The 21142-nt window shown below is 44.6% G+C and overlaps 3 protein-coding genes across 6 annotated transcripts in view; 2 read left to right on the top strand and 1 right to left on the bottom strand.

Annotated features, from left to right (window-relative positions):
- Positions 1-7291, top strand: part of SEPTIN8 (septin 8) — a 25359-nt gene extending 18068 nt beyond the window's left edge. Inside the window, exon 10 of one of the 3 annotated variants that reach the window (XM_024747609.1) lies at positions 6314-7291. In XM_024747609.1, coding sequence (XP_024603377.1) covers positions 6314-6479 — 166 coding nt within the window. In that variant the 3' untranslated portion in view covers positions 6480-7291. The remainder of the gene's footprint in view (positions 1-6313) is intronic. The other 2 variants (XM_024747608.1, XM_024747606.1) reach the window with 2 other exon arrangements.
- Positions 7292-7327: 36 nt separating this feature from the next.
- On the bottom strand, positions 7328-10772 carry CCNI2 (cyclin I family member 2). Its single transcript, XM_024747610.1, has 4 exons — positions 10341-10772; positions 9769-9900; positions 9112-9186; positions 7328-7604 (listed from the first exon to the last, which is right to left on the bottom strand). The coding sequence occupies exons 1-4, from the start codon at positions 10770-10772 to the stop codon at positions 7362-7364; spliced, it is 882 nt and encodes a 293-aa protein (XP_024603378.1). The 3' UTR covers positions 7328-7361.
- A 4059-nt stretch (positions 10773-14831) lies between these two features.
- The window catches only part of KIF3A (kinesin family member 3A), a 66035-nt gene continuing 59724 nt past the window's right edge, over positions 14832-21142 (top strand). For both annotated transcript variants that reach the window (XM_024747614.1, XM_024747615.1), the window contains exons 1-2: positions 14832-14993; positions 18041-18314. In XM_024747614.1, coding sequence (XP_024603382.1) covers positions 14988-14993; positions 18041-18314 — 280 coding nt within the window. In that variant the 5' untranslated portion in view covers positions 14832-14987. The remainder of the gene's footprint in view (positions 14994-18040; positions 18315-21142) is intronic.

The raw sequence follows: 21142 nt of genomic DNA on the forward strand, positions 1-21142 counted from the left end.
TGCAAACTCGTTAAAGCCATGAATGCTGGAATCCAAAACTGATGAGGTTTATTTTTTTCAGAGCCAGTGGCTGGTCTTCCATTTACAGTGTCACTATTCCTTGACGGAGCAGTTTTGTGCCACTCTAGCGAAGGCCCCAGCCGGCGATGCTCGGCCTAATTGTTCAGCGTCAAGATGGCAACTCATGCAGTGCCCTAGGTGTGGCCACGTGGTGTGGTATACATGCTGCAAATTCGCCTGGTTCCCCTCCATTTTAATTTTTCTAACCTAGAGCTTAATTTCAATAATAACTTTTAAAGCACTTCTAAATTTTTATTTTGGCACGAGCATAAAGACAAATAATACCCTCTCCCATTATTTTCATAAGTAACAGATTCCCTGATTTTTAAAAACTAAAAATATCTCTAAACCTTTCTTATGTATAAAGTATCCCTATAAAATATAGGGAGAGGTGGGTAATAAACATCCTGTAATGACAGTGTTTGGAATTTCTTTATGGATGAAAGTGGATCATGAACAAGACCACATCCAGTGTTCTTATTGTGAATGTAAATGGAACAGCAGCCCAAAGCCATTGTCTCTGTGACCCAGAGGTGCTACCTGTAAACAGGGACCAACCCCATGTGTGCGTGTTAAGTGTTTGACTCTGTTTAACTAAGACCCCCAAACGAATTCTGCATATTCCAAATGCAAGAGTGTTCAGCGGGAACAGGTTTTCTCCAGATCATTGTTTCCTTTTTCTTGGCTGAGTCACAGGGAAAGAGGTGAAAGTGTCTGATGTATGTGAACAATTTAAGAAAAAAATACCAGCAGAGGAGCTTTTCCCCTTCACCGGCATTCTTAAAGAGAACATTCTAAGAAAGTACAAGCATTCTTCTATGTTCCTGTTGATTTGCAAGCCATTGAGAATATCAGGGTTGAAAATATAGGCTGGTAATATGGTACACAAGAAATGAATAGATGAGAGGAAGGATTTCATTTAATGTTGATGAAGCACTGTGCTGGGCACTGGCTACCCAGAGTAAAGCACAGCTCTGTCCTCAAGGAGCTTACAGTCTAGTGCACTCCCTAGTTGGAAGACTTAGGAAGCTGCGCTAATATATTGTTGGATTGGCATTTTGTTTTTTACGTCCTTCATCTTCTCTCCCATCATTGTTTCCCTCTTTCTGCCTTGGCCTGCTTTACTGATTTCCAGGACAAGATCCTGGCTCCTTCCTGCCCTTCTGAGACCATGTTACATTCAGAGAGGGGTGGAGGGTGATCTGTGTGTATCCACTGAGGCGTGACCAGGAAAAGGTGGTCTTTTTCTCCTCGCCAGGAGCAGAGCAGGTTTTATTGATGCTCAAAGTGAAGATTCTCCAAAGTTATGCCATGACCAGGGGTGGATACAGGTTTTTGAGGGGCTCGAAGCTTGAACTACTTGAGAAACCTTTTTTTTTTTTAAAAAACAAACAAAAAAAAAGGATATGAGTATAAAATTAGGTACAGGGCCTTGGAAAGGGCACTGAGAATTAAGCTTCATTAGCTTCAGAGTAAATCCACCTCTGGCTATAACTGATGCTTCAGTGTGGGTATCCAAAAAGGTAAATCAGCATATCTAAGGCAGATGTGGACTGCGAGTGGCTTAACTTTAGGGTAATTATATGTCTGAAAGTGTATTTAGTTGGGTGGAAGTATGACCTTTAAGGTAGCCTCTGTCAGCTAATGTATAGCTAATGTATTTCTGAAGACGAGGCTCAGTGACCCAGCAGGTTCACTGGTTATATAAGAAATAAGGACTCCTGATTCATGGGCTAATCTGGGGACTCTTGGAGTGGGCAGATTCTGCCACCCATCCACTGCCGCCTGTGGGCTGCACCCAGGGCATACTTGGGAGGCCAGAATTATGGCTGGTTATCTGCCTGCGGGCCCAAGCCTTCCCAGAATCTCGGGGAGACCTGTCATTGTTACATTTTCTGGGGTCTGAGCTGCCTCCACAGGACCCATTGACTTCAGCGAGCCTTACTGCACTTTTCTCCCATGCTGTTTATGTTTGGAATTTTGTCATTTTTAGCTGAGACCAAATTAATTCTTGGTGCCCAAGGTGGGCTGAGAACTTGCCATTATTTAACAAGCTCCCCATCACGGAATGTGCCCCCTGTCTGCAGGATGTGATTACCCCTCCTTTTCTGTCTCAGTATCATCTGTTGGCATTTAGGACAGTCAGTGGGATCACGCTGGCATTTACTATCATGTCTTTCATGAACCAAGTTGGTTTTGGGTAGAATCACCGTATAATTTATTGCCCAAACTGAGACTTTTGAGAGTGAAAGGAAATGCTATTAATAATTATGCCAAGTCAACAGGCATAAGCCATGACTGTCTCAGGCAAACTGGGATGTATGGTCACCCAAGTTATGGGTAACCTGAGTCTAGGTGGTCTGCACTTGTGCAGACTAACTCCATGTATGTTTGTGTGTATGTCTTTGTGTGGGTTCCCTGTTAAGTGGGGCTCATATTACTGGATAAGAGGCCCAAGGGAAGTGTGGCTTGCTAGTCTCTTACGTTAACATGCTTTTCTAAAACTGCTTCATTTGTTAATTCATTTACTCCTTCATTCATTGACAGTTTTTGTTCCTTTCCATTCACTTTGTACTCATTTTTTTCCATTAAATTTTGCATTTATTTTGAGTTTCTGTGGTGTCTTCTTTGGGCAGTGGCTTTTCTGATTTAATGTTTCCTAGCCTATTAATCTGCTACACCTGTGGTAAAATACAGCCTGTCTTTTCCATGAACTTTGTGGGGTTGATCAGCTTCTATAGGAGTAGTGTTTTAATAGTGAATCCTGCCATGGGCATCTGTGAAAGGCTCTTGAATAGGTGTGGGATGGAGGAAAGATAGGAAAGAGAAGACGCAGCCTGTGGTTAATGAATCTTTATCAGGTGACTTTATCCAGCAGGACATGAGAGAAGGAAGACCCTGCGCTTGAAAAGTTTACCTCCTTGTTGAGGAGGCTTGACATACGACGACTAACATTTGAGTTCTTATTGTGTGCTAGTCATTCGTCTAAAGTGCATTACATGTATTAATTCCTCTAATCTTCACAATAATCCTATGGTTAGGTACCATTTTGCCCATTTTATAGGCAAGGCACAGAGAGGTTAAGTAATTACCCGAGGTCACACAGCTCGTAACTGGAGGAATTGAGGTTTCAATATTGGTATCCTGGACCCTTAATTCCTGTGCAGCTTGACAGTGTAGGTTGGTGGACCTGAGATGGTTTTGCAGAGATGGGATGCCCTGGTAAGTAGGCAAATATTTGGTTGAGGAAGGGCAGACTGGTGGTTGAAGGAAGTGATGGCAATCTCCTGGGCCCATTGTTGACGTGCTTTCTCTGTTGGACACTAGGTTAATCTCTGGGAAGACCAAAATGAGGAGATGGGGGACTAAGGTGGGGAAGCTGACAGCCCAGCAGGGAGACTGGCATGCAGGCATCCCTAGTGAAGGTATAGCACTACTCTCCCCACAGGGAGGCAGGTAGCAGGGAGGCAAAGTCTTCATCAAGCTTTGAAGGACAGAGACTCTCTAGGAAGCCAGGGGGAATAGGGCCACACTGATGGAAGGACCTTGGCTCACCCAATTGGGGGAGGTAATATTTGGACAAATTTAGGACAGGTCTGTGATGCTCATCCATGTGCTCCTCTCTTAGCCCATCTGCCTCTGAGCTCTCTCCCATCTCTGTTTTCTGCAGCCACAGTCCTTTACCAATCCCTGCCCTCTGCAGATGGGGACAAATGGAAGATGAATGTGTCTTTATTTCTCCCACCACAGTGATCCCCAATCTCTAATCTGAGGTGGGATATGAGTTCCTAACTGCAGGAAAAAAATGTTAAAGGAGAGTAGGATGGGACCTAGGATTCCAAGACAAGCTTGAACAGCATAAAACTTTTAAAACAAAAAATCTCACAAGTGGTATTTTGGCAATACAGAAGTTTGCTTCCCCAAAGAAGGGGAATATTATTTACAGAAAGATGAAGCAGCAAGGCTGTCCCTTACCTCCATACTGTGGCTCACAGGTCTACCTTCTCCTTTTTCCAAGAGACTGAGAGTTGGTTTAGCTCTGGGGATGCAGCTTACTTGGTTAAGGGGGTCCAGATACCTCTCAGCAGTTTCCTGAAGTCAGAGACAGCGTGAGCTGGTGTGGGCTTTCAGGATGAGGCCCTGCCCCACCAGCGACAGTGCCCACTCCCAATGGAAGGAAGGAGGCAGAGGGAGCTGTGGCCATGAGCAGCAGGCTGCCCCTCAGCATGTCCCTCTGTGCTGGACTAGAGTACAGTTACTGACAGGGCTCGAGAGATGTATTTCAAGTGTATTTGACTCTATCAACTCTAAATGCAAGGTATCTGATACATATAAAATAAGACTCAGACAGGGTTGAAAGGAATTAAGGTGTATTTTAACAAAAGTTCCAACAAGCAAATCTGTTTCAACAAAAGGTAGAGATTTGTGCTGACTACAGTACAGACACTATTATACTATATCTAGTCCTCGGCTATTTCGCAGCTGGTAGCAGAAATCACTCCGCGTGGCTTAGCACGTTTACAAAAAACTGTTCACAGTGGAAGGACTTCACAAATTACCTCTGAATGTGTGGTTCAGTCATTCATATCCCCAACATTACTTACACAGCCCCAGTGGGCATCGCTGCCAGCTGGACTCCACTGCCTAGAGAATGGCTCTATAGCGTCACCTCCCTCAGCCACGCTAGTGATCTCTCCCTCCTCCTGGCAGTGGTGGAGGCAGCCTCAGCCTCAGCACCTGCTCACCTCAACCAAAAGCTCTGGGAGCTGTCTCTCCCCATCACAAGGGTCACCTTGAAGTGTTCTGCTTTAAAACAAGAATCCCTCTAGTTAAGCTAATAAACTACTTTGCTTAAGAGTAACAAGGGAGAAATTTGCCTAAAGCTTGATCAAGATGCTGTCCGTTAAATAAAGCATACTTTATAAATCGAGTCCTTATGAAGAAAAGACTTAAATCCTGGCCAAGTCAAGGTAAATCTACCTGGAGAGACTATCCCATTTCTGCAGGGGTGGGCAGAGTACTTGGGACTTGAAACCTGCACATGTTCTTGGTACAAGCCTGGGAAGCTGGAAGAACCTGGCCAGCTCTGGCAGGTGGAGCAGCAAGAACTTGTCTGTCAGCACCAGCCCAGCCCTTCGGCCCTGAGCAAGGCCTACCTCTGGCCTCATAGTCCAGCTGTCTTAGGGGCTGATACAGCCCTTGCTGGAGAAGGAAGAAAAAGCAAGCTGCAGTATGAGCGTTTACTCCTTCTCCCTGGTCTCGGGCCCAGGGTTCAGAGGGAGGCAGGGGTTCAGTTTGTCAGATTACCCTTCCCCCTTTAGGGACCCTGACCTGTCTTTTTTGCCCCCTTAATTTTTTCTGAAGACAGGAATGTTTTCTCAGTTGCTCTTTCAGGGCCTTCTTCCTTTCTTGTTATAGGATCCATAAAGCCTACAATATAGAGGAGTCCAAGCAAGGCGGGATTGCCATTATGCTCTAAAGGGCACCGGGGTAGGGGCACAGAGGCTGGCAGGTGAACCAGAAAGTTGTCTGTGCGGGAGGATGACTAAAAACTTGTCAGCTGTTGCTTTACAAGTTCTTTGCAGTGGTTCCACTGCCTAATACCGACCTGTAATTAAAACAGAGTGGTCATCCTTGAGGCAGAATCATTTTACATTCTAAAGAATGAGCAATTCAGTGCTGAAATATTAGCATGGAGCAATTTCAGGAAGGTCCAACCACCCAACTGAAGAACATTAACCCCACCATCTCAGGAACACCCATCTTCAACCTCAGCAAAAACGGTCATTATTCTAACTGCATTCCATCTTACCCTGTCCATCCTGAGTGATTCTGACCTCCCAGTGCCTACTCAGGGTATCCTGGTGCCTGGTACCATACAGAGGGTGAGGGGTCAGAAATTTACACTCCTCAATACTAAGCTCAGGTTTGCTTCCTCCTGAGCTAGACATGTCCCCGCATCCTCTTGACTACAAGGGCTGCTACTGAGATAAAGCTTCACTCACTGTCAGAGAAACCCACTCTGGTGAAGGGAATGTGTATCTAATACTCAAGTCCAGAGGATACGCCACGTGTGGAAAGCCTAGCCCTTAGGAAGACTCTTCAGAGTCATCATGGCCAGAGCATCTTCTGGAGCCCACAAGGGCCAAGAAGGGCCACAGGTACCCTTTTGGGGGCAGAGTGCATCAGCTGAAGGGGCAAAACTGAGAGCCTGGTCTGGGGCAAAGTTGATGTCTACCTGTGCTTTCTTTAGCAGATCAGATATAGGAGTACAGCAGTCGGGCATGAGCCTCTCCAACTCTAAGGTGATGATGACCAAGGCCAGTGTGGAGCCCTTGAACTGCAGCAGCTGGTGGCCCGCCATACAATGCTGCAGCTGCCTGGTCAGGGATGCGACGTGGAGGGAAGGATTCCTCTGAGGCAGCAGCTCCTTCACGTGGGGCCAGCCCAGGACCACCAGGGCGTGGAACTGGAGACCGTGGTTTTTAATGTTAGAACAGAAAACCCCATACTTTTCATATATCAATGACCAAAAGTGCAAACAATTTAAATTTTCATCAGGGAATATCAAATGTTGCCCAACCCTTTTCATTCCCATTCATGGCCCCCCAACGGGCTTGGGGCTTAATACCCCCTCTGTGGCCAAGCTCAGCTTCAACTCTGGAGAGAAAAAGACAGTCTGCTTTGTGACATGCTCATTAAGAGCCTAAAGTACCCAGATGACAGTGTTTCAATTCTGAAAAATAGAAGCATACGATTCAAGATTAAGGTAGCAGAAAAGTTACTTGTATCTGCTTGACATGAGAGGAAACTCTGCAGCTTGGCAACAGTGGCCAGTTTTCATACTGATATAGCCCTTAGTGATTTAATCTTCATGCTTCATAACAGACCAAAACCCCATGACATTTCCACATTGCATAATTTTGCCTTACTAACAGAATCATATTCTAAAGGGTGACCATCATTCTCTAACTAAAACAAATACAAACGAATACGACATTTTTAAGTGCCAGATCAATATGGTCTAAAGCCTCAATAAGGACTGTGTGTAGGTGAATAAAGACAGCTAAGTGAATGTGTGTAAAGTGTAGCAAAAGCAGACAGATTTTTATGTACAGTATTCATAGAACGGAAAGTTAAATATTTTTGCAGTGTGTATTTAAAAGAGAAACTCACCACAATAGTGCCATCTAAATATCTTTGTAAAGTTAATTTAATGTCCTTTAGAAGTGGGAGTCTGGTGGAACTGTGTTGGATTTAAGACAACATTTCACTCTTCCGTATGTTGTGAGCCTTGTGGGTCACCTCACTGTGCTGCATATGCAAGGACGTGTGCTTTGCCATCCTATGTTGTGAACAGCTGTTCTAAAGGCACAGTGAGTCCAGGGTAGACTCGTACTTACTATGGTCAAGAAGTCCAGCGGTGTCCCACTGTAGAGATCCCAGTGAAGTTTGTCCAAAATAGCCAGCTCCATCCTCAGCAGCTCATTCGGGGAATAGCCAGAGCCATAGTGCTTTATGAAGTCTTTTATGCGTGGAATTAACTGTAAAAAGAAAATAAAGAGGCCAAAGCCCTACACCATGTCATGGTAGCTTTTGTTTTCTTATCCCTGGGGACTGGGCATCCATGACCCTAGTAGAGTTGTCTTCCACTGACCCACCACAGAAAATGCTTCTGAAAGAAAAACCAAACCAGATCTTGGCTATCTGTCAAGTCCCCAGGTATTGTGACAATATGTAGTGAATGTCACATGGTCACCTGCTGCCAACAGGTCTTGATCCCCAACTGCACTCCAGCTCATACCTGAAGGTGCTTTGGAGGCTGGGGCTGTGCCGTCTCCCCCCCCATTCAGCTGTAACAACGCACTCAAAGCTTTCCAGCTGTGGGCTCTACCCATTCCCTGTTCCCAATCCCTACCATGATTCCTTGTCATAGAGAGGAGTATGCCTTTGAGCTTCCTGGTCTGCGTCAGACAGACTCATTGATAAAACCTCCCATGGTTTTGACAGCACCATAGCTGCAAACACATTCCTTTCCACCCTTATTGAAGGCAGTTCAGTTCTGGAAAAACTATGACTTTTCCCCAGAGAAACTAATAAGGCTTGTCTATGAGTAAACATGCAAGTACCAAGTGCACTGAAGACTTGGTCCTACTTTTTTAGTTAAACAAAGTATTACTATATACTATAGTAAAAAAGTATTACTATATAACTATATAACTGTATAGTAGTATTACTACTATAACCTCTAGAAATATTTCTTTTAAGGGTTATTTACTTGTTTCTTAGTTGGACAAAAGCATCTTTGGGGGCATGAATTATATAATCATAAACAGAGTTAAAATAAATTTTATTGAAGGTTTGGAACTGGACACACAAGTGACTTTTTCTGCCCCCATGGACCCTGAGATCAGCCAAGGGAGACCTTGTAGAAATGGCAGTGGTTCCACTATCCCCCAAAGGGGGAGAGGTTGGGGGGAGGGAGGAAGGAAGGGAGGTCTGGGAAGGATATTGGGAGAGGATCTTCTGAACAGAAGCCACAGTGAAACTGAGAAGTTCAAGCAAGGCTGAAGCACTTATGGGGGCTTCTCTTCCACCCACTGCACAAGGCCCTCCTGCCCCTCTTGGAGAAGGGTCCCAGAGTCCCTGAACACCAGTTTCTTTGACACAGCCAAGTCCTTAAGTCTCAAGCAGCTTTCTTAGATGTAGTTTCTGGGGGTGGTCATTAGGCCATATGGTTTGGGAGGCCTTTTTCTTCTGCTTAATGGGAGGTGACATGTGTCATCAACCAGTGAGGCAAGGTTGTATCTGCTAGGAAGTCAGACCTCTGGGTTTGCTGGGCCAGGACAATTCTGCTGTTCTAATTACCCATTTGTGGGGTCCCAAAGTCTGACAAGCCTAAGGAAGGGACAGCAGAAATCCTGGAAGGTATGACTTTTCCAAAATGCCCATTCCCAAGGCCACAGACCTTTCAGGAAACTTGAGTGTTTCCAGTGTTACACACCCCTATACCTCAAAAGCAGCCCTGAATGAGCTTCCAGGGATGCATACCTCCTCTTCTTCATTAACTTTTGCAGCAAGTCTCAAGGAAGTAATTGTAACACAATGGAGTAAACACTTTTTTATCTGCAGTATGGAAGAAACACATATGAGCAGAATATGAATGCCAGAAACTAACTGTAAAGCGTCTGTGGGTTTTTTTTTAAGAAATTAAGTTTTGCCTTTTTAACTTTTTTTAAAAGACTGATTGTGTTTATCCACAAGGAAGTTACCCCCATTTTTAGATGTGACCCGTAAAAACCTCCTGGTTTCAGAACCACAGATGACTAGTCAATAGTCCTTTGTTAGAGGACTGACTGGAGGTGGGAAATATGGCACCATCACAGGGAACACACGGTCCCATCCTGACCTCGGGCTGCATTGTACTGGTCCAGCCAAGCACACCCCACCTCATCACAAAGGGAGTCCTTTCCCAGCTAGGTCCTCTCATGCTCCCCAAGTCGACCGACCCCTGACGGCCACACAACACAGAGTCAGACAGGCAGATGGTAGGATGTTCCAATTCCAGTTCTACCACTTGGAGCCATTTACTGAATTGATGAGGCTCAGTCTGAGCACCTGGGATGGCTCACCTCTTAGGCAGCAATGGGAAATAGAGGTCAGTTTGCGCCCCCAACATCTGTCACCATCCCTCATAGACTTCCCTACCTTTACTGAAACTATGAGGCGGCTGAAGATAGTGAGAGCCAGGTTAAAAGTGGTCTGGGAGAAGTCAAAGATGTTCTCAACTCGCAGGAGCCCCAACACGACTTCCTGGAAAGCTTCGCAAATCTCCACCTGCTGGAAGGAGGAGGTGGGGCAGAGGAGGGAAGGTCGCTGGTGGCCAGTCTCGGTCCATCAGTGGCTGGACGGTCTGCTTACGGTGACCAGAGGGGCTGTAAGAAGCCTCTTCACCTTACATCGCTGTCGGATAAAGGGCCTCTCTTACCCAGCGCCTCCCCCATTCAGACCCTCTCCTGTCTGTGCCCGTTTTTTGGTCTTCAGCAGGGTTCCCCAACTCAAACAAGCCCTCCTCCAAAACACCTACTAGAGAAGCACCGTCTCAGTGACAAGCTGGCGAATCTCGACTCTTGCCTCGTGCGGGGGATGCACCTGGGGAAGGTGCGTGCTCCAGGGTGCGGCTCACCTGATCGCGGGTGCAGGTGGAACCCGGCCGCGTCCCGTGCGCGCGTGAGGAGGATGAACGTGCTCTCGGGAGGGGCCCCCGCGGGAACCGGTACCTGGACTCGGCCCCCCAGCCACAGGCGCGCCTCGCGGCCCTGGGCCTGGGTCAGGTGGGCATCCAGCTGGCGCTCGTCCAGGACGCCTCCCCAGTCGCTCGGCACCAGCCCTGGCCGGCTGGGAACCGGGGGCGGCGGGAGCGGTGGCCCCAGAGCGGCGCCGGGGGCAGGGCGCGCAGCTGACCGAGGCTGCATTGCCCCCCGCGTGGGTCTGGTCCACGACGGCTCCGGGAGACTGACCGCTCCGCGCAGGCAAGCCTCCGGGAAACTTCTCCGGATCGCCGCGGGGAGAGAGACGTTCCACGGAGGCGGCGGGAGAAGACAGCGAAGGACTGTTTCGCCCAGACTTTCGTCCGGACTCTCACCTGGACGCCGGACGGATCTTATCTCCGAGGCGGACGTCTCCGGCGCGGGCCGCCCGCCGGAAGCCATGGCAGCGCCAGATCCCGGGTCTGGGTCCCGGCTTAGCCCGGCTTTTTCTAACCCAGCGCCCGGGACTTGCAGCTGGGGCTGCCACGGGACCGGGCGGGGCGGGGCGGGCTCTTACTCCACCCCCACGTCCCTCCACTGAGCGCCTCTTTCCCCACCCAAAGCCCGCGCCACAGGCGCAGAGTCCGGAGCGGAGTCCCTAGCCGGGGATGAAGCAGCTGGTGACCACGCCACCCTGGAGAAGGTAATTTATTGAAGCCCTGCAATGCGTTAGGCGCTGGGACATAACAGTGGTTAGAACTAGACGTGGAACTTATATTCTAGTCAGGAAAGAGACAGTAAACACGAGTAGAATATATGGAAATCCCAGCAAATCCACTCCTTAGTAAATGTCCAACAGAAATGCATGTGTGTGCACCAGAAGACACCTACATGATGTTCACAGCAACACTATTTGTAATAGCCCCAAACTGGATACAACCCAAATGTCCATCAACAGTTGAATGGGCTAAACACGGATAAACAAATTGTGGTATATTCACACAATGGGATACTACACCACACTGAAAAAGAATGAACTGCTATACCCGATAAGGAAGAATCTCACAAACAATATTGAGTGTAGGGAGACAGATAGAAAGAATTCATACTGTATGATTCCATTTATACAAACTATAAGGAAGGGAACTATAATGTTAGAGTCAAGGTAGTGGTTACCCTTGGGGGCATACTTCTATGTTGAAAACTACAGACATCACGGAAAGAAATTAAAGAAGACCTAAATATAATATATGGGGAGACATTCCATGTTTATGAATTGGAAGATTTAAATTGTTAAAATGGCAATACTTCCTGAATTGATCTATAAATTGAACATAATCCCTGTTAAGTTTCCAGCTGTCTTTTTTGCAGAAATTGGCAAGGTGTTTCTAAAATTTCTATGAACATGCAAGGAATTCAAAATGGCCAAAACTATCTTGAAAAAGCAGAATAAGATGGAGGCTTCACAGTATCTGATTTCAAAACTTACTACAAGCCTATAGTAATAAAGACAGTATAGGGACTTCCCTGGTGGTCCAGTGGCTAAGTCTCCGGGCTCCCAATGCAGGGAGCCTGGGTTTAATCCCTGGTCAGGGAACTAGATCCCACATACCGTAACTAAGAGTTCACATGCTGCAACTAGGAGTTTGCATGCCACAACTAAAAGATCTGGCATGCTGCAACTAAGATCCAGCACAGCCAAATGAATAAATAGATAAAATAAAATTAAAAATAAAATACCCAATCCTAAAAAAAAAAAAGACAGTATAGTACTGGATAGACATATAGACCAATGGAATTGAATTGAGAGTCTGGAAAACAACCCTCATATTTATGACCAATTGATATTTGACAAGGTTGCCGCAATAATTCAGTGGGGGGGAAAACAGTCTTTTCAGCAAATGGTGATGGGACAGGTGAATATTCACATGTGGAAAAATGAAGCTGGATCTCTATACCATATCATATGCAAAAATAACTCAAAATAGATCATAGATCTAAATGTAAGAGCACACAGAACAGCATCCAGAAATTAAAAAGACAATACACATAATAGAAAGCATGTGTATATCATATATCTGAAAAGAGACTTGTATTTAGAATATATAAAGAATTCTTAACAACTTAATAATGAAAAGACAGATGAAAAAGGCAAAGAATTGACTAGACATTTCTCTGAAGAAGATATTCAAATGGTCAATAGCACATGAAGTGATGTCCAACATCACTAGTCATCAAGGAAGTACAAATAGAAACCACAATGAGGTGCTATTTTATACCAGTAGGATGGCTGTAATAAGAAAGGTAAGACAAAAGCAAGTGTTGGTGAGGATGTGGAGAAATTATAAACCTCATACATTGCTGGTGGTACAGCCACTGTGGAAAACAACTTGGCAGTTCCTCAGAATGTTATTTAGAGTTACCAAATGATCCATCAATTCCACTTGTAGTATATACTCAAGGGAAATGAAACGTTCACACAAAAACTTGTAGCAGCATTATCCATAGTACCAGAAAGTGGAAACAACCCAAATGTCCATCAATTGACAAATAGATAAAAATGTGGTATATCCATACAATGGAACATTATTTAACCATGAAACGTAAAGGATTACTGATATGTGTTACAAAAGGGATGAATCTTGAAAACATTATTCTAAGTGATAGACGTCATTTCACAGAAGGTCACATATTATATAATTCCATTTATATGAGATGTCCAAAATAGGCAAATCTATAGATACAGAAAGTAGATTGGTGGTTGCCTAGGGCTGGGATGTTGCGGGCGGGGGCGGGGGGGAAGGAGGAATGATGGCTATGAGTGTAGTGTTTCTTTTTGGGGGGATGAAAATGTTTAAAATTGATTGTGGTTATGGTTGCACAACTCTGTATATAGTAAAAATCATTGAATTGTATTAAATTGGTGAATTGTATGATGTGTGATTGTATCTCAATAAAGCTGATATCATATTTACAGTATATCAGAGAGTGATAAGTACTATGAAGAAATATAAAGTAGGGAGGGGAGATAAGAAGACTGGGGCTGAAGGTTGGAATTTTAAATAGAAGGATCATTGGTAGGGTTCACGGAGAAGGTGATGTGTGAACAAAGATATTCTGAAGGAGGTGAGGGAGTCAAGCAGATAGCTACAGGGGGAGCTTTCCAGGGCCTGGATTTGGATCTGGCCTTTGTCATTGCCTGTAGCTATGACCTTGGACAAGTTACTTAATGGCTCTATGCTTCAGTTTTTTAAATCTGTGAAATAGTTACTCCTGTTTTCTATTAAAACGACTAATAGTACCTATTTCAAAAGGTTATAATGTAAATTGAATTAATAATTTAAAAAGGAATTAAAGCACTTAAAACAGTGTGCTGACACTAAGTATCTTTATTAGCTCCTACTGCAAGCATAAAAGCCCTTGTATTCTAACAGGAAACCATGCGTGCAATGTCAGATGAATCCAGGAGGCCAGGTGGAGCTGGTGCAAGGGGGATAACTTGCAATAATGAGTAAGAGAGAACATTGCAGGAAACCGGGAGAGGGCCTGTGACTTTTATTCTGTGAGATGAGAAATCATTGGCAGGTTTTGAATGGAGAAAAGACAGTATCTGATTCATGTTTTAACACCAGCCCTCTGGCTTCTGTGTTGAAAGTAGACTAGGATGGCAAGGATGAACTGCAAGGAAACCAGTTCTGAGCTGTTTAGTAACACAGGTGAGAGATGGTGGTGGTAGAAGTGGTTGGATTCTGGTTCTATTCTGAAGATAGAGACAACTAGTTCTATAGAAAGATTGGGTATTGAGTGTGAGAGAAAAAGACTGTGGTTTTGACCTGATAAATTGTCAGAATTCAGCTTACATTTATTGCGATTAGCCTTTTAAATTACTTATTTATTTATTTTATGTTTGACAGGGGTGATGTGGGTACTACCAGGGGATGGGAAGCGGGAATCAACGTTTCAATTTTGGACACGATAAACTTGCAATGTCTATTACACATCCAAGCAGAGTGGTGTTCAGAGACAGGTTCGGACAAGAAAGAGGATAGATCATTCTTTCTTTCACGAATATTTATTGAAAACTTACTCTGTGCCAGGTCGTATTCTAGGCTCTGGAGGTAATGTGAGAATACCGACAAAGTCCCTCAAGACCTCACCTAATGGTGAGACAGGTGATAAACAAGTCGGCAATCAAGCGCAATAATGTATGTAAAGTTTTTGGCTCTTCAAAGGGGACACAATGTACAATTGCTATCGTTGTTTTTAATATTCGGAGTATTGCAAGTGCTAGAAGATGGGCGTTGCCGTCTAGGATTGCCTCCTCCTCCCCACGCCGCGGTGGTAGGCAGGTCTCCCAGCTCAGAATCAGGCCAGATTTCCAACACAGTGGAATGGCGGCATTGCGCACGCGCAGCCTCAGTCTGGCGTCCTAGGAGACGGACCACGAAAGTCTCGGCGCAGGCGCAATGCCAGAGACCGAAGACGCCTCGGGCAAGGGGATGGGGCGGGGCGAGCTCGGAATGCGCCTGCGCACAGCGCGCTCTCTCCAGAGGAGCCGCAGTCTCGGGAGCACCCGGGCTGTGTTTCGATAATCTCTGACCCGCCTCTCCTGCGAACCCGGCGTCATTGGACTGCACCCCGGGTGGGGACGTCCGCCGAGCACGGGAGGAAGCAACGATGCCGGTGAGTAGGGTCACTCAGCCGCTGAGGTTTCTCCTCATCCCTGCGGCCTGGCCGGGTGGCGCGGCCGTTACCATGGAGGCGCAGAGCAGGCGGGAGGCCGGGGTGGGGCGGGGCAGGGCAGGGCAGGGCAGTGCCGGGCGGGCGAAGCGGTTGGGGAGCCAGGCGGGTGGGCCCTGGACTGGGGGGGTCCAGCCGACCCTGGGAGGGGCGCGCGGCAGGCCTTGCGGTCTTCGTTGCTGCTGCATCCCGCAAGGCCTGGGCTGCTTGACATAAAGGCACTGTGCCAGAGGATGCGCTCTCGCTCCCAGCCCTGTCCGCTGGGTAGGGCCTCTAGGAGCAACCGCGGAGGGTCGGGTTTTGATGCCTCGCACCCCGTGGGGTCTCTACGCCGAGGAGCCAAGCTCTGGAAGGCAGCAAAGCACGGGCAGTCTGCCTCTACCCCAGGCTGCTGACTCGAGCTGTCATTCCTCTCGTAGCGCTCTAGCTTACAGTGCAGAATGTAACCCGTAGGTGTCTTTGTGTGTGAGGAGAGTGAGTGGTGGGTGGCGGTATGTTTGTCTTGTAGGGTTTCACAGACTGTTAACTTGCACTTAATAAGGGGCCATCGTAAGTCCAATATAGGGTCATGGAGAACACTTGAGCTGCGGCCGGCTATTTACGTGAGGGGAGTGAGTGGTGGGTGGCGGTATGTTTGTCTTGTAGGGTTTCACAGACTGTTATCGTGCACCTAATAAGGAGGCATAGTAAGTCCATTATAGGGTAATGAAGAACACTTGAGCAGTGGCTGGTTATTTACTGGTTGCAAAGCCTTGGATAATTATTTAATCTTTGTGGGCCCTTCGTTCCTATGTAATTAAACTTTTCCTTCTGGGGTTATCAGGATGAGATAAGAATGTGCAGGAGACTTGAAGGACAGTGCTTGACTTTTAGCATTAAATGCTTAATATTTGTTACTTGTTGCTTTCTATTTATCAATTCATTCAACAGTTATTGGGCACCAGCCCCATGCTAGGCACTGGAGATACAATATTGAGCAAAACCAGCCAGGTTCTTGAACTTGAGAAGAGAGACCCTTGCCTTCTAGGGTGGAGGTGAAAACCATACATACATACAGGGACAAAGACACTTAACATTAATGAATGAAGTGGATGGGTGGCATACAATAGATAAAAATAGATTCTGGTGAATTAAGTGTTGCCATGTAGGAGTGCTGACCTACAGATGTCAGATCATCTGTTTTTTCCAAGAGAATCTAGAAATTGTTATTTTTGTGAAATTGCTCAAGTTTTAATTTTTAGCAACTAATTCAAAAGATTTTTAAATAATATAAGCCAAGCAAAAGACATTTGTGGGCTGAATTCAGCCCCTTGACTGACTACCAGTTTGGAACTTATGGGTTAAATAGAGACACAGACATTAATCAAATAAGGAGCCAAAAAAAAAAAAAAAAAAAAAAAGTAAAATTGTAACCGATGGAGAAGGAGATTGAAGGGTGCTATCAGGGCCTATACAAGGATTTGACCTAATCAGGGAAGTCTTCCCAGATGAAGGGGCTATTGAGCTGAGGTCTGCAGGGTAAGTGAAGAGGAGGGTGGGGGATGTTCTAGGCATAAGGAACAGCACCTGGGAAGGAGTGTGGTGAGAGGGATCATGGTGACAAGAAAAGGCCTAAAAGAAAGCCAGTATGGCTGTGGCTAAGAAAGCCAAGCTTGTGAAATAAAACTGGAGAAGTAGACATGGGCCAGAACCAGATCTTACACACCCCCTGAAGGATTTCGATCTTCATCCCAGGATCTGTGGGAAACCATTGAGGAGTTTTAAGTAGGAGAGTGACATAATTAGATTTGTGTTGAAACTGACTGCCAAGTAGAGAACAGACTATAGGGGAACCTAATTAGATACAGTAGTACAGGTAGGAGTCTCTTATAATTCGGGGCGAGATAATGGTGACCTAGAATAAGGTGCTGAAAGTAGAGATGGAAAGAAGTGTGTTGAATTGATATAATCTGTTCCTTGTCAATGACAGTGGCTCACGTTTGTTTCTCTAATGCTTAGAAGAGTATCTGAAACAGTAGGAATTTAATATCTGTTCAACCAAACTGTTGAACTTCTTCACTTTAATAATTGTATTTTAATATAGATTCTTAATCATAAAATTTCAAAATTTGAAACTTTACAAAAGTTCATAAGGTTAGAGTCAAGCTAAAACATTTTTCTGCCACTGGGCTTTCTTTTCTGTCTTTCACTTGTCTTCTATAGAAAAAGCAGACTATATGAGGATATATATATATTTTTTTAATTAATTAATTTATTTTTACTTTTTGGCTGCATTGGGTCTTCGTTGGGTTGAGCAGGCTTCTCATTGCAGTGGCTTCTCTTGTTGTGGAGCACGGGCTCTAGGCTCGAGGGCTTTAGTAGTTGTGGCTCTCAGGCTCTAGAGCACAGGCTCAGTTGTAGCACACGGGCTTAGTTGCTCCTCGGCATGTAGGATCTTCCCGGACCAGGGCTCGAACCCGTGTCCCCTGCATTGGCAGGCAGATTCTTAACCACTGTGCCACCTGGGAAGCCCTGGATATATTATTTGATAAAAAATTTTTTTACTAATGCATTGTAGAAAATATCAATAAAACTAAAAGTCTCAGGGGGAGCAGAGGACCTATTACTAGATTCTTGATTAAAGTTATCAACCATATTCACACGTGTTTTCCTACAGGCAGGAAACTCAGAGCAAGTCAGGGACTTTGTGCAGAAAGACAAGTCTCTAATACACTCTCTCATTTTCTGCCTGAATAGCATTAACTGTAAATGTAAATAAGATTTCCTCTCCCCTCATTTGTATTGTAAAAGAAACTATTTTCATATCTTTTTAAATAAGCTTTTTCTATATATCTGTAAGATCTTTAATTTCATTTAACAACTGTTTATGAAGTGCTTAACGTATGCAAGGCACTAGGATTGCAAAGTAGCCTTTTTCAAAATTTAAATTTAATCTGTTGAAGGTAAAAGTAAATGTTCTTTTCGTTGTTTGTAAATATTTTCTCCACCAGATCAATAAATCAGAGAAGCCGGAAAGCTGCGATAATGTGAAGGTGGTGGTTAGGTGCCGGCCCCTCAATGACAGAGAGAAATCAATGTGCTACAAGCAGGCTGTCAGTGTGGATGAGATGAGGGGAACTATCACTGTACATAAGACTGATTCTTCCAATGAACCTCCAAAGACGTTTACTTTTGATACTGTTTTTGGACCAGAGAGTAAACAACTAGATGTTTATAACTTAACTGCCAGACCTATTATTGATTCTGTTCTTGAAGGCTACAATGGTGAGTACTTTATATAGTTTACTTTTTTAAAAAATAGATCTTTATTGGAGCATAATTGCTTCACAATACCGTGTTAGCTTCTGTTGCACAAGAAAGGGAATCTGCCATATACATACACATGTCCCCGGATCCCCTCCCTCTTTTTTTTTTTTCCGGTGCACGGGCCTCTCACTGTTGTGACCTCTCCCATTGAGGAGCACAGGCTCCGGACGCGCATGCTCAGTGGCCATGGCTCACGGGCCAAGCCCCTCCGCGGCATGTGGGATCTTCCCGGACCAGGGCACGAACTCGTGTCCCCTGCATCGGCAGGTGGACTCTCAACCACTGCACCACCAGGGAAGCCCCTCCTCCCTCTTGAGCCTCCTTCCCATCCTCCCTGCCTCACCCCTCTAGGTCATTGCCAAGCACAGAGCTGATCTCCGTGTGCTATGCTGCTACTTCGCACCAGCCAACTGTTTTACATTTCGTAGTGTATATACGTCGATGCCACTCTCACTTCGCCCCAGCTTCACCCTCCCACCCCATGTCATCAAGTCCATTCTCTATGTCTACCTCTTTATTCCTGCCCTGCAAGTAGGTTCATCACTACCATTTTTTTTTTTTTTAGATTCCATATATATGCATTAGCATATGGTATTTATTTTTCTCTTTCTGACTTACTTCACTCTGTATGACAGACTAGTGATCCACCTCACAACAAAAAACTCAATTTCATTTCTTTTTATAGCTGAGCAATATTCCATTGTATATATGTGCCACATCGTCTTTTTCCATTCATTGGTCGATGGACATTTAGGTTGATTCCATGTCCTGGATATTGTAAATAGTGCTGCACTGAACATTGTGGTCCATGTATCTTCTTGAATTATGATTCTCTCAGGGTATGTGCCCAGTAGTGGGATTGCTGGGTCATATGGTAGTTCTATTTTTAGTTTTTTCACAAACCTCCATACTGTTTTCCATAGTGGTTGTATCAATTTACATTCCCACCAACAGTGTAGGAGGGTTCCCTTTTCACCACACCCTTTACAGCATTTATTGTTTCTAGCTTTTTTGATAATGGCCATTCTGACTGGCGTGAGGTGATACCTCATTGTAGTTTTGATTTGCATTTCTCTAATAATTAGTGATGTTGAGCATCTTTTAATGTGCCTCTTGGCCATCTGTATGTCTTCCTTGTTGAAATGTCTATTGGGTCTTCTGCCCATTTTTTAACTGCATTGTTTGTTTTCTTGATATTGAGCTCCGTGAGCTGTTTGTATATTTTGGAGATTAATCATTTGTTGTTTCATTTGCAAATATTTTCTCCCATTCTGAGGGTTGTCTTTTGGTCTTCTTTATGGTTTCCTTTTCTGTGCAAAAGCTTTTAAGTTTAATTACGTTCCATTTGTTTATTTTTGTTTTTATTTGTTACTCTAGGAAGTGGGTCCAAAAAGATCTTGCTGTGGTTTATGTCAAAGAGTGGTTTTCCTGTGTTTTCCTCTAAAAGTTTTATAGTGTCTGTTCTTACATTTAAGTATTTAATCCATTTGGAGTTTATTTTTGTGTATGGTGTTAGGTAGTGTTCTAATTTCATTCTTCTATTTTTTATTTTTTTTACTTTTTTTGATTGAGAAATCTAGAAGTTTAATTTTTTTTTACATCTTTATTGGAGTATAATTGCTTTACAATGGTGTGTTTGTTTCTGCTTCATAACAAAGTGAATCAGTTATACATATACATATGTTCAGCTCCTTCAGTTTCTTAAATGGTGTATCACGTTGATTGATTTGCGTATATTGAAGAATCCTTGCATTCCTGGAATAAACCCCACTTGATCATGGTGTATGATCCTTTTAATGTGCTGTTGCATTCTGTTTGCTAGCATTTTGGTGAGGATTTTGGCATCTATGTTCATCAGTGATATAGGGCTGTAGTTTCCTTTCTTTGTGACATCCTTGTCTGGTTTTGGTATCAGGGTGATGGTGGCCTCATAGAATGAGTTTGGGAGTGTTTCTCCCTCTGCTATGTTTTGGAAGAGTTTGAGAAGGATAGGTGTTAGCTCTTCTCTAAATGTTTGATAGAATTGGCCTGTGAAGCCATCTGGTCCTGGACTTTTGTTTGTTGGAAGATTTTTTTTTTTCTTTGCGGTACGCGGGCCTTTCACTGTTGTGGCCTCTCCTGTTGAGGAGCACAGGCTCCAGCCGCGCAAGCTCAGCGGCCATGTCTCACGGGCCCAGCTGCTCCGCAATACGTGGGATCTTCCTGGACCGGGGCACGAACCCATGTCCCCTGCATCAGCAGGCAGACTCTCAACCACTGCGCCAGCAGGGAAGCCCTGTTGGAAGATTTTAAATCACAGTTTCAATTTCAGTGCTTGTGATTGGTCTGTTCATATTTTCTATTTCTTCCTGATTCAGTCTTGGCAGGTTGTGCATTTCTAAGGGTATGTCTATTTCTTCCAGGTTGTCCATTTTATTGGCATAGAGTTGCTTGTAGTAATCTCTCATGATCTTTTGTATTTCTGCAGTGTCAGTTGTTACTTTTCCTTTTTCATTTCTAATTCTATTGATTTGAGTCTTCTCCCTTTTTTTCTTGATGAGCCTGGCTAATGGTTTATCAATTTTGTTTATCTTCTCAAAGAACCAGCTTTTAGTGTTATTGATCTTTGCTATTGTTTCCTTCATTTCTTTTTCATTTATTTCTGATATGATCTTTATGATTTCTTTCCTTCTGCTAACTTCGGGGTTTTTTTTGTTCTTCTTTCTCTAATTGCTTTAGGTGCAAGTTTAGGTTGTTTATTAGAGATGTTTCCTGTTTCTTAAGGTAGGATTGTATTGCTATAAATT

Source organism: Neophocaena asiaeorientalis, unplaced genomic scaffold (genome assembly GCF_003031525.2).
Source record: "Neophocaena asiaeorientalis asiaeorientalis breed wild unplaced genomic scaffold, Neophocaena_asiaeorientalis_V1.1 scaffold599, whole genome shotgun sequence".
Taxonomy (NCBI): Eukaryota; Metazoa; Chordata; class Mammalia; order Artiodactyla; family Phocoenidae; genus Neophocaena; species Neophocaena asiaeorientalis.